This window comes from Diabrotica virgifera, chromosome 1, assembly GCF_917563875.1.
Source record: "Diabrotica virgifera virgifera chromosome 1, PGI_DIABVI_V3a".
NCBI classification, from domain to species: domain Eukaryota; kingdom Metazoa; phylum Arthropoda; class Insecta; order Coleoptera; family Chrysomelidae; genus Diabrotica; species Diabrotica virgifera.
Window position 1 is genome coordinate 97567267 of NC_065443.1, and position 12587 is coordinate 97579853.

A 12587-nucleotide genomic window follows, 5' to 3' on the forward strand; every position below is an offset into this window, starting at 1 on the left:
AATTTTACAATGCCAATATAATGAAACAATCTAACAAACTTCTGGTGGAAACTGCAGAGTAAGCTGCAGGTGTTGGTTGGGATTCTGCCAGGTCCGGACTTTCGTACCATGTAACTGAACAGACTGCTGCGATTTAATCGGTGCGTCGACGACACGATTTTTCTCGCAATATAAGCGACAGCGTTTTTTCATGTGATGAACACATTGCTGCGATTATTCGTCGTGACGACAACGTGTTTTTTCTCATTGATCACGTTGAACCGATCACAACAACATAGTCTAGAATGGATTCTTCGGAATCGGAGGAAGATTTGATCTTGCTGGTAGCTTTAGCAGACGAGGAAGATCAAAGGTAAAATATCTAAATATATATTAAAATTAAAGATTGTCTTGTTATGTACTCACTAGGCAACTGGAAATATTATACCAAATATCTGTTTTCATATACTGTGCAAGTTTTAATATCTATTTATATTTTTTATAGAAAAAGAAAAATTTGGACTCATGAGATAAATTTGGAAAGACATCAAAAAGGAGAATTTCGTACGTTAATAGTGCAACAACTTCGAAATGACGAAAAACGTTTTTATAAATAATTCAGAATTAAAATTGCTTATTTTGATGAAATTGTAAACTTAAAGGGAAGATATTTCTAAGCTTGATATCAATTTTCATGAATCTATTTCAGCGGAAGAAAGACTAGCCATTACTTTGAGGTAAACCATCACTCATTGTATTTTTATTTTAATATTTTTTTATATATCAACATTACAAAGGAGTATAAACTCGTTAAAAGGTGCCTGCTGAAGTCGGAAATGATTGTTCTCAATCTGCACTGCTGGTACCTGGATTATCTTCATGGGAAATGGTTCCTTGGTCCGGTGAAATAAGTGGAGTTTCACAGAAGTTCGAATCAGAGGTGTAACTATTGGAAGTTGATGGTTGAGCACTCTGGTATAGTTCAATTATCTGCTGCTGCTGCTGCTTTTCATAATGCATTAACTCTTGCTTGGCAATTATTTAAGCAATTTGTAATTTTGTTTCGGCCTAACGTTTTCCAGAAAATTGTTTTATCAAGCCTGCATATGATAGAAACAATAAATCTGTGGAGTCTTTTTCTGTTTTTTTTTCTGTGTTTTACTCTTAAGTATTGCACATAAAGATCACGTAAACTTCTCCACCTTCTCTTTAGTTCCTCACCTAAAAAATATACTGTTTTAGGTTTTTAGCAACAGGCGAGAGCTTCAGTACAATAGGGTACAGTTATCATGTTGGATTTTCAACAGTATCTACAATTATAAATGAAGTATGTGAAGCTATACGTAAAAGATTACAGCCTATTTATCTTCCCGAACCGACAACAGAAATATGGCAAAAATCAGCTGAAGATTTTCTAAACATGTGGCAATTTCCTAACTGCATCGCCAGTTTGGACGGAAAACATGTAACTATAAAGTGCCCTGGAAAAACCGGGTCAAACCATTTTTGTTATTTGAAAAAATTCTCAATTGTACTAATGGCCATCGTTGATGCTAATTATAAATTTATATTCATTGATGTAGGAGGCTACGGAAAAAATAGCGACGGAGGCATATTTGAAAATTCAAACATGGGCCAGAGGTTTGAAGAAGGTTTAATGAATGTTCCTGAAGATAAAAATCTTCCTGGGCAAGTGGAACCTTGTCCACATGTTTTGATTGGAGATGAGGCCTTTGCTTTGAAATCTTTTTTAATGAGACCTTTTCCCTACAAGCAATCTAGAAGTGACAGACGAAAAGAAAATTATAATACTCGTTTATGTCGAGCTAGACGTGTGGTGGAAAATGCATTTGGCATTAACTCAAAAATGGCGAGTATTTTTTAGGCCAATTGAGACAAAAGTTGAAACGACAATTTCAATCGTTGAAACTTGTTGCATTTTGCATAATTTTTTACGCACTAAAGTAAACCAACAAGGACGAGAGTTTTCAGAAACTGAAGAAAATTCAGGTAGAGCTTTTATCAATATAGAAAGAGACCCAAGGCGTGCAACCAATTTAGCATTTTCAACTAGAGAAAAGTTTGTTAACTCTTTTAATATTTGAAATGTGAATAAAAACTCTAAATTAAAATAATTAAAGTGAATGTATAAAAATTATTATTTAATATAATAATTAAAGTGAATAAAAACTTACAACTAAAATACTTACGGCATTCTTTCATCTCTTGACCAATTTCATCCTTATTTCTAATATTTTTATAGTCCTCGTATGACAAATCATAAAGTATTGGATATTTTTTAACTAATTCTATTAATTTCTCTGTTGGAACCATTGTAAAATCGCAACGACGATGACAGAAAACGCAACCAACTGCGATAACAAAATATAACGCAGTACTAACGTTGTCGCTGCGAGAAATCATTGCACCTATGTGTCGGTTCTCGTTAACCGCTGTGGCCATTCGTCTCGCGAAAATTTCGCATTGCGATGTTATCGTTGACGCAACGATTAAATTGCAGCAGTCTGTTCATTCCTTAAGTGAGGACGTTTGAGTTGGCATAAATTCATTATCTCGAGAATGGTCAAATTTCAAGAGCAATCCTCAGACAGGTCGATTTTTATTTTTAAATTAGGACTTTTTGGCATATATATATTAGTGACGTCATCCATCCGAGCGTGATAACGTAACCGATGATTTTTTTAAATGAGAGTAGGGGTTGTGTGATAGCTCATTTGAAAGGTTATTTAATTCTCTACTAACAAATATAAACATTAACATAATTATTTATACAGGGTGTACAAAAAATTTTTTTATTAAATTAACTTTAAGAATAATTTTAGGAAAAACCCCTAATCTTTCCCCTCGCCTGGCAAGGTCTTATGCTCTTCAGAATCGCCTGTCATTTTACACATTTCTTCTAAATGACTAACTCAAATACATACTTAAATTTAAACCTTACAGGAGAAAGTTTATTTTACCTCCTAAATTTGCACTTTTTGATTCACCTGGTAGATACACGTGCAACGCTGAGGCCTGCCAGGTCATGGTTGTTAGCCTTGGTGTGCTATGAATTATCACTAGAAAAATTTCTAGCCTTACAGGACGACCGTTAGTCGGAGGGTTCACTAGCTCTTAGACTATCTTAAGAAACGCCAATTTTAATTTATGTATGGCCCTCAATTGCTATATTATGTAAACAGATAAAGGCAGTTTTTGTTTATATTTTATTCAGAGTTGGACTACCATCTCCATATAGCTATTTCAACATCCTCATGCATCCTCAGTGAAACTATGCAGTCACAACTCTAAAAGAAATATAAACAATCTGCCTATTTAAGGGAAACCATCGCGATACAATGATTCCACCTTTTAAGACGCCATCTAGCGACATCTCTCGTATTACGAGGAAATCAACGAAAAGCCCTAGATACAAAGTTTACTACTTTTTAAACAATTAGAATAATTGAAATAAATATATAATAAACAATATTTTAAATCTAAGACTTTTCGTTAATTAACTGTTTTCTGGCTGCATCCTGTATCTCCGGCTTTTACAATATATAAGCACAGAGACGACGAAAATAAGAGAAAGCAAATAGAGGACACTTAGGCCACGCATTTACCTTCTCTTCGTCTAGGAAAAGGACCGAAAGACAGTTTCTAAATACTCAAAGCTAAAGCTTTCTAAATACTCAGTGCTATATTATGTGTTGGACATTACGTCATCAGTATTGTGGTAACGACTGTGGTAATTTTTTTAAATACAAACACTGGTCACGGGGCACCTCATTTGAAAGGTCTCCTAACCGCATTTACAACGATGTGCCTATTATTCGAAAATTTATTGTTTTCGCCCATTTTGAAAAGAACGTGAAAGCTTTGAATTATCCATGTTCGTCTGTCGCAGGGACTTTGTAAACCCAGGTATAATATCAGATAGAATGACAAATGAGGTATCGGATGAAAGCTTATAACCCAAGCATATTTCGAAAGCGCGTATTTCTAAACGCGGAAGTCCTAGGTCACATTTCTCACCTTTAGTACTATCCTTGGGTGATAAGCTTTCACTCTAGACATCACTTTATCATTCTACGTGGTATAATGTCGGAGGTTAGACGTACGTGGATAATTCAACGTTTTTAGATTTTTTCAATATTGGGTGAAAACAATACTAATTTAAAGAAAAATATTTTGACATATTATATCGATCGGGGGCTAAAAAAGACAGGGCTATAAAGAAAAGATCAGGACGATATTATCCTTACGTGGACAAAGGCGTGACTTAAGATGTTAATAATTCGATCACATACCTAGAAGATACAAAGGCATCATTGCTCAGAGCATTACTAAGGCCGTTACTATTTGGTCCCTGTAGTACAGGGACAAAATCAGTGAGGTCCAAATTGACAAATGCCACAATCGGTTGGGACTTAGGTCAAGTAGATTTGACAAATAATCGTAAAAATTTACACCGTAAGGCAGTAAAATTTTCAATGACAATCGTGCTCTGTAGAGCCCACAAAAATGGAACTAGCCTGTAGGTACCTATCATTCCGATGAGTCAACTTGTGGAAATCCTCACAAACCAGACCCTAGTATCTAGCAATAAGCTTCACTCCATAATAACCCAACACAAGGATATCAAACCATTATACAAATTCATGGTTATATTCCAAAGTGTGAACATAGAATAAATTTCCAACAAAATGTCCGTAAAAACGAAGAAAAAAATTAATGTCCACAAACCTGCGGTTCGTGACATGAACGAAACAGGGACGTTCAAATGCTAGAGGAATGGCTGGGAAGAGTGCAAGGATAGGTTTGAACAGGTTTAGGGGGTGGGGGTTGTCACTGTTGTAGACTGTGTATAAAATTGGAGCTAAAATTGAGCCTTGAGGGAGTCCAGCAGGTGCAATGAATATTATGGAAGGTTGGCTGGGACCTTGACGCGAATTGTACGATTGGAGAGATGGAGTGTATAATTTTTATGAAGGATGTAAGAGCATGGTAGAGTCTTTCAATTAGTAGAATTATTCTATTAAGCCAGCGTACCAGACTTGATCGAAAGCCTTTTGGACACCGAGAAAAATATCCATGGCGTATCTATGGTGTTCATTGATAAATCACGGTATGTAAGTTCCTGCTTCTATTAATGCATTATGAGTAGAGTTCAGCATTCAGTCCAAATTGGAAATTTAAGATGATGTTGGAAACGATTGTGTCCAAACAACTACAAATATGACTTGATATTATTATGTACTCATCGCAGAAGAGACTTAACGATATAAATGAATTTAAGAAAAAAAGATTACTTAAAATATATGGAGATGGAAGATATACGTAAAAATATAATTCTTCTTCTGAATTGAAGTAAAACTGACATGAAAGAACGGAAGTCACGAGTTGACAATAACAAAAAATATTCTGCTCACTAGTTAAACTCATAAAACATTTATATTACTCTGGGCTCATTAGCAAAATACAAGGAAAAGTTATTTACCAGCAATTTTATTGCTGGAATCGAATCTTATTATTGTATGTATTAATAATATAGATATGCAAAGTCCTCAGATAGTGTGCTTTTTTATAATCAAAATGGCGCCCGAAAATCGTGTTTTTTTCAATTTTTGCTCTATAACTCCAAAGATTTTAACTTTAGAACAAAAACACCCAAATAAAAATTCACCGCAATTAAATTCTGCACAGAGTCGTGTTTTTCCGATTTACTTCGACGAAAACTTTCCCCGGAAAAAGCGGGTTTTTCCAACAAAATCTTTAATTTTCAACTAAACTTTTAGATAAGTAGTTGTTAATCAATAATTAAATAACTTGCTAACGTAAAAGCCCTTTCTGTATATATTATAATTCCAGAAGTCTATGGAAATTGAATGAACAGTTTAGCAACAATTAAAATGTTAATTAAAAATTTGCGGTCGCTATAATAACGACAATAATTATGATGCATAAGAATAACTATGATTTTTTCATAAAAAGACACTGTACATATCTAATGCACTTTACAGCATTGAAATTGGACTATTTAAGCGGTCTCAGGAATATTTTAAAATTATAAACAATTTTTTGGTTTATAAACAAATAGAATATCTCGGGAAATAACCGTTTAAAGTTGACCGGAATTTACGGCAAAGATATAAACAATAGGATCATAATTTTTGAACCATCACCTTTTTATTTTTGTCCTCTTTCTCCACACCAATTTTCATATCTTTAAAATCCTCATAACATATATTATTATAATAAAAACTATCGATAATACGTGTGAAAATTGCCAAAAATAGCAAAATTACAATCAAAAATTAGGTTGAAGAAAATGTAACCCTCAAAGTTCAAAATCGATATACTTTAACAAAATGCATTTTTTCGGCTACCCATGGAGAAATTTCCTTCATTCTTTTTTTGTTCCCTAATAACTCGAGTAGAGCCATCGAACTAACGCATTATTAAATGTCAAACTTGCTCTTTTATTGTTATAATAGATTAATTTATTTATAAGAACAGAAAATTACATATTTTTTCCAGTTGTAGGCTTTTTTTAGATAAACTTACTACAAGTGTACCTTTTAAAGTTAAAAACATAAATATTCTCATTTGAAAGCTGTATAATTATTTAAACAATTTTTATTTAAACAAATTAAAATTTTGTGTTATAATAAATAACTAAATTGCTCCATGGGAAGCCGAGAAAATGCATTTTTTTAACGTATATTTTTTTAACCTAATTTTTGATTGGAATTTTGCTATTTTTGGCAATTTTCACACGTATTATCGATAGTTTTTATTATAATAATATATGTTATGAGGATTTTAAAGATATGAAAATGGGTGTGGAGAAAGAGGATAAAAATAAAAAGGTGATGGTTTGAAAATTATGATCCTATTGTTTATATCTTTGCCGTCAATTTCGGTCAACTTTGACCGGTTGTATCTTAGGAACTACTTGTCGTAATTCAAAGTTTTTTCTTTTAAAAGAAGCGTTCTGCCGCTGTCTTTCGATTACTGTTTTGACAATTTAATTTAGTTTAATATTTCCCGAGATATTCTATTTGTTTATAAGCCAAAAAATTGTTTATAGTTTTAGAATATTCCTGAGGCCGCTTAAATAGTCCAATTTCAATTCTGTAAAATACATTAGATAGTTATAGTGTCTTTTTATGAAAAAATCATAGTTATTCTTATACATCATAATTATTGTCATTATTATAGCGACCGTAAATTTTTAATTAACATTTCAATTGTTGCTAAATTGTTCATTCAATTTCCATTGGCTTCTGAAATTATAATACATACGGAAAGGGCTTTTACGTTACCAAGTTATTTAATTATTGATTAACAACTACTTATCTAAAAGTTTAGTTGAAAATTAAAGATTTTGTTGGAAAAACCCGCTTTTTCCGCGGAAAGTTTTCGTCGAAGTAAACCGGAAAAAACACGTCTCTATGCAGAATTTAATTGCGGTGAATTTTTATTTGGGTGTTTGTGGTCTAAAGTTCAAAGCTTTGGAGTTATAGAGCAAAAATTGAAAAAAACACGATTTTCGGGCGCCATTTTGTTTATAAAAAAAGTAGCACACTATCTGCGGACTTTGCATATCTCTATTATTAATATATACAATCATAAGATTCGATTCCACTGGTAAATAACTTTTCCCAAAAATGTCCTATTCTCCGATAATCAGCCCAGACTATATATGTCTATGGTTAAGTTAGTTATTGGGTTTGAATACGGGGCATAATTAAAGAATAAATAAGAATAGAACTGAACAACAAGAAAATTGAGATTGAAGAATAAATATTGAATAGGATCTTTTGTTGAGAGAAGAATTGAACGCCAAGTCTTTTTAGAAGAAAAATAGTAAAACAAAACCGCAACTTAAAAAATGGATAAAATCAAAAGAAATTAGAATAAAATAATTATTTAAATAAAACTAACAAAACTGTGACATTAATAACGTTAAAAAAGCAACTATACAAGCTAAATTTGTCTTAATCCCATATAAAAATATTATTATATTAAGCATACCACAAAAAACAGTTTCAGAATATTTTAAACTATTTATACATAAAATTTTTTAAACAATGACAAGTTTTATATCCGAAATTCTAAGACTTCTATAGTTGGAACCAAGTTTAAGATGACAAACTGAATTCGTGCTTTCTATAATTTGCAAGGCAAACTAATGATTAATCAAGCAGACTAGGGGGAATCTAAGATTGCATTCCAGAACGCGTCAATTCATCTAGGTAAAATTCCATCGAATCTCGGTTCCTTGTACTCAGATAGAAGTAAAACTAAAATAAAATGGAAGAGGGTTAACATTTCATTCCATTTCAAAGGCAAACGCCATCCTCTTACGTACATTTTACCCTTTTGGAGTCTTCAGAGAGGCCTATGGTCTACTATGAATCATAACGAAAACCAACTGTCTTACTAACCAAAATTATATGAAATTATTCGTTGTTAGACGCTGTTAGGTGCTGTAGCGACATGTATTTAAAACAATGAGAAGTTTTATATCGAAAAATCTAAAACTTCTGTCTTTGAAACCAAGTTTCTGGTGACAATCTGATTACATTTTCTTTTTTTACTTTTTGATTTATTTCTTTTTTATTTACCCTTTAAATCTGTCAATATATTTCCAGATAATTACTGCTGTAATTGTGTAATTTAATTTCCTTGCTGCTACATATAATTGCATTACATTATTTATGTTTAACTTTCGACAGGTTAATATTCTTCTACTCTACCAAGGCACTCTTATCACTCGGGCCCTTGAACTAACACTTAAGATTCGTCGCTCTGCAGAAATGCGGGAGTTGCGGGAGTTTCAACTTCGTTAATTACTGTACTCTTCAGGATTATGCGAGAGTTAGGCGGGTCACGTTTATTATCATCTTCAGTCTTAGAGTTTCAAGTAATTATAACATTTGCGTGTGATAGAAAAGGGAATCGAGAGAATTGGTACTTTTTCACAAGTATTATAACTACGTGGTTTCCCGGAGCAAACTACGTATCTGAATAATATGAATAATATTGTAATGGAGGTAGTTCGTGGGAGAGTTTAAATGACGTATTCTTAGGAAAGTAGTCAGTATGGCTTAAATAGTTTTATTAAGTTTTAAAAATGTATAACAATATAACAATCAGTGTATAGGAGTGGAGTTACTACCTATAAAGTTGCAATTTACCTATAAAGGTGTAATTGCAAATCTCAGGAGATAGAATGGAGGGACGAAAAATAAATTATATTAACTACGCATATTTATTGTACATAGCGAACTATAATGGAATATTAACCACAAAGCAAATATTGTTTAAAGCTATACAGATAGAGATGAAAAGAAAGATGCTTATTCCACAATATATTTCTATCAATATCCACAAGGAAGTATTTCCTGTAGCTGACTGTATATCATTAATTACAAGTAAATTTAATAAAAAATTCGTCTTGCTAAAAGGTATATTAATTTAAAAAGCCCCTAGAAGGGCTACAAATATAAAAACAAAAGGTTTTCGCTCTGTAACAAAAGCATTATCAGTGTTACCTAAAATACAGTCGGAAAAATGAAAGAGTACCCATGAACGAACATATAAAACACGCTGTATTTTCCTGTCACCGTGTCACAAAGAAAATTGTCCAGTGCAAGTACATGTAACAATAGTTATTACATGTACGTGCGCTGGCCAATTTTTTGTCTGACACGGTGGCAGGAAAATACAGCGTATTTTATATGTTCGTTCATGGGTATTCTTTCATTTTTCCTACTGTAAGTACCTATAACCGTATTAATTGTTATAGGATATATACAGTGCTAGTCAAAAGTCCGTACCCCCCTCGTATCTTTTGAACGGTTATACCTATAACAGTGAAAATTGAAGGGAGGAAATGAACGGACGTAAGCTTCTTAACTAGTCATGACAGGTGACGTAATAGTGACAGATGACCTTACAGCGCCACTGTGACAGATAATTTTAAATGGGACCCTATGGCAAGTGATACCTCGTTTGAAAGGTAGTGAAAATACCTATTCAGTCATACTAATTTCGTTTGAATTTAAGCTAATGTTGATGAATAAATGAAATAAATATAAAATTGTAGTTTCGCATTTGATTAATACTAATCCAAATTTCCGCCTATGATTACTTGTCAAAAAGGTTGACGTTGACGTAAAAACTATTAGAGAATTGAAAAACGTCAACTTTTTTGACAAAAAAACCATAGGCGGACTTTTGAATTTTTATCAATTAAATGCGAAACTACAATATTATATTTATTTAATTTATTCACCAAAATTAGAATCAACTTAAACTCAAAAAAATTAGTATGATTGAATAGGTATTTTGAATACCTTTCAAACGAGGCATCACTTGCCATAGGGTCCCATTTAAAATTATCGGTCACAGTGGCTCTGTAACGTCATCTGTTACTATTACGTCACCTGTCATGACTAGTTAAGAAGCTTACGTCCGTTTATTTCCTCCCTCCAAATTTCACTATTATAGGTATAACCGTTCAAAAGATAAGAGGGGGGTACAGACTTTTGACTAGCACTGTATAATCTGCGTTAACAGGATATCTTAATAAAGTTTAAATCCAAAGGAATAAATGTGTGAGACTTTGTCTTGGTTACTTAAAATCTACTCCTATTATTATTATTGAAATTGAAGCTAAGGAACCACCACTTACTCTATGCAGACAGTTGTGTACAGAATGTACAGAAAGTTTGTAGCTAGAGCTATCTCAAAAAACGTCAGCTACTTAAGAACTATTCGTAACTTGAATATATTAGATTTAAGCCACAAATAGTGGTGTACTAAAAAAAACCCCATAATATGTTGAAAGCTAGAGGAAATTGACAATGTATGAAGACCAAATGTACAAAAATAAAATACCTCCAATTTACACTACACCTGCTGAAACTCTCTTTTACAAGGTAATACAAACATATTACATAGATTAAAACCTTCCAGGCAGTATTATCAACAATATAATAAAGACAGGTGGCCTATGTTTCAATATATTTTTACAGACGGCTCTAAAATTCAAAATAAAACCGGATGTGCAATATATCACTGTAATTCTGAATACAAAGAATCATGCCGATTGTTTAATGAAGCTTTAATATATACTGCCGAATTATCAGCTTTATTACTTGCGTTAAAATATATTATAGCCTTTATTGGTATGGACAGTTATATCATTTTCACCTATTGTAGAAGCATTGTGGACAAACTCACTTCCATCCAATCGACAAAAAACCTAAACCACATTGAGATAGAAATTAAGAGCCTATAGTATGACATTACTTCTTCGGGCAGTTCAATTATTATTTGTTGGGTTAGAGGACATTCTGGAATATTAGGAAATGAAGAACTCGACAAATTAGCTAAATCTGCAGCATTAACCAAACGAAACATAAACAACATACTTCTACCCGTAACCGATATAGATAATATCAGTAAAAACAATTGCAAAAAAAATTGGCAAATAATGTACAACCAAAGTACAACGGGAATACATTTTAGAAATTGCCAACCACTAATTCCCAATGAGAGATGGTTTAAAAATGAGTCCAATAGGTTATTTATAAAAACATTAAATAGAATAAGATCAAATCACGCACTAACCCCAGCATACAAACACAGCATAGGTATCAGTGATAACTAGACTTAGGCAAATATGCAAATAAAAAAGTATGAAATATGCGCATAAATATGCAGTATTTTATGCAAAAATATGCAGTATTTTATGCAAAATATGCATATTTATCTAGGAAATAAGCATGTAGTAAAAAATATTTACAATATTTTTTTATTTACACAATATTATAAATACATAACATATACAATTATTTTAACATATAAATATTATTTTGAATTGTGGTAACAATAGATTATCAAATGATGTTCAAAATTTTCTAATAAAAACTTATGGCTTCTATCTGAATACATATATTTGTAAATAGAAAAACTTCTTTCGACATCAACTGAAGTAACTGGGGCATGTTTCAAATTTACTATAATAGATGGTTCTAAATTAAGTGGTTCGGAAAATGTCCCAGCTAGTACTTGAACCACTTCAGAAAGAACCTGGTAACCACTATTTTTTTCCATGGTTACTTTAAATTTTTGAAAAATTTCCTTTCCGATAGTACCTTTAACGTTTTGACACAATGACTCAAATTCTTTTATTAAAACTGTACTCTCTAACAATGATAATTTGGAGGATTCTAATTGAGTTATAGTTTTCTGGATAAAACTATAATTTGATTTTATGAATGACAGTTGCTGTTGGAGGATGTTATTTTGGAAGGCTTGCTTAGCTTCCAATAAAGATTGGCAACTATCATCCGTTAAAAGGTTAATTATTTTTTTTAAATCAACAAAATGATCAGCATAGAAATTAGCTGCTTCCAACCATGTTCCCCAACGTGTTAAGATGGGTTGCGGTGGCAGTGGAACAGCAGGAAACATATCTCTGTAACATTGTATTCTTACAGGTGATTTCAGGAATACCTTTTTGACGCTCGCTATTAAACTGTTAACTAGTGGAAAATTTTTTCTTATTTCCTCCGCAACTCTATTTA

At 32.4% G+C, this 12587-nt stretch overlaps 1 protein-coding gene across 1 annotated transcript; it reads left to right on the forward strand.

The window, feature by feature from the left end:
• Positions 1-284: 284 nt before the first annotated feature.
• Positions 285-1864, forward strand: LOC126891298 (uncharacterized). The gene is made up of 2 exons (XM_050660480.1): positions 285-352; positions 1222-1864. Exons 1-2 carry the CDS (start codon positions 285-287, stop codon positions 1862-1864), a joined length of 711 nt encoding a protein of 236 aa, XP_050516437.1.
• The last annotated feature ends 10723 nt before the right edge of the window (positions 1865-12587 follow it).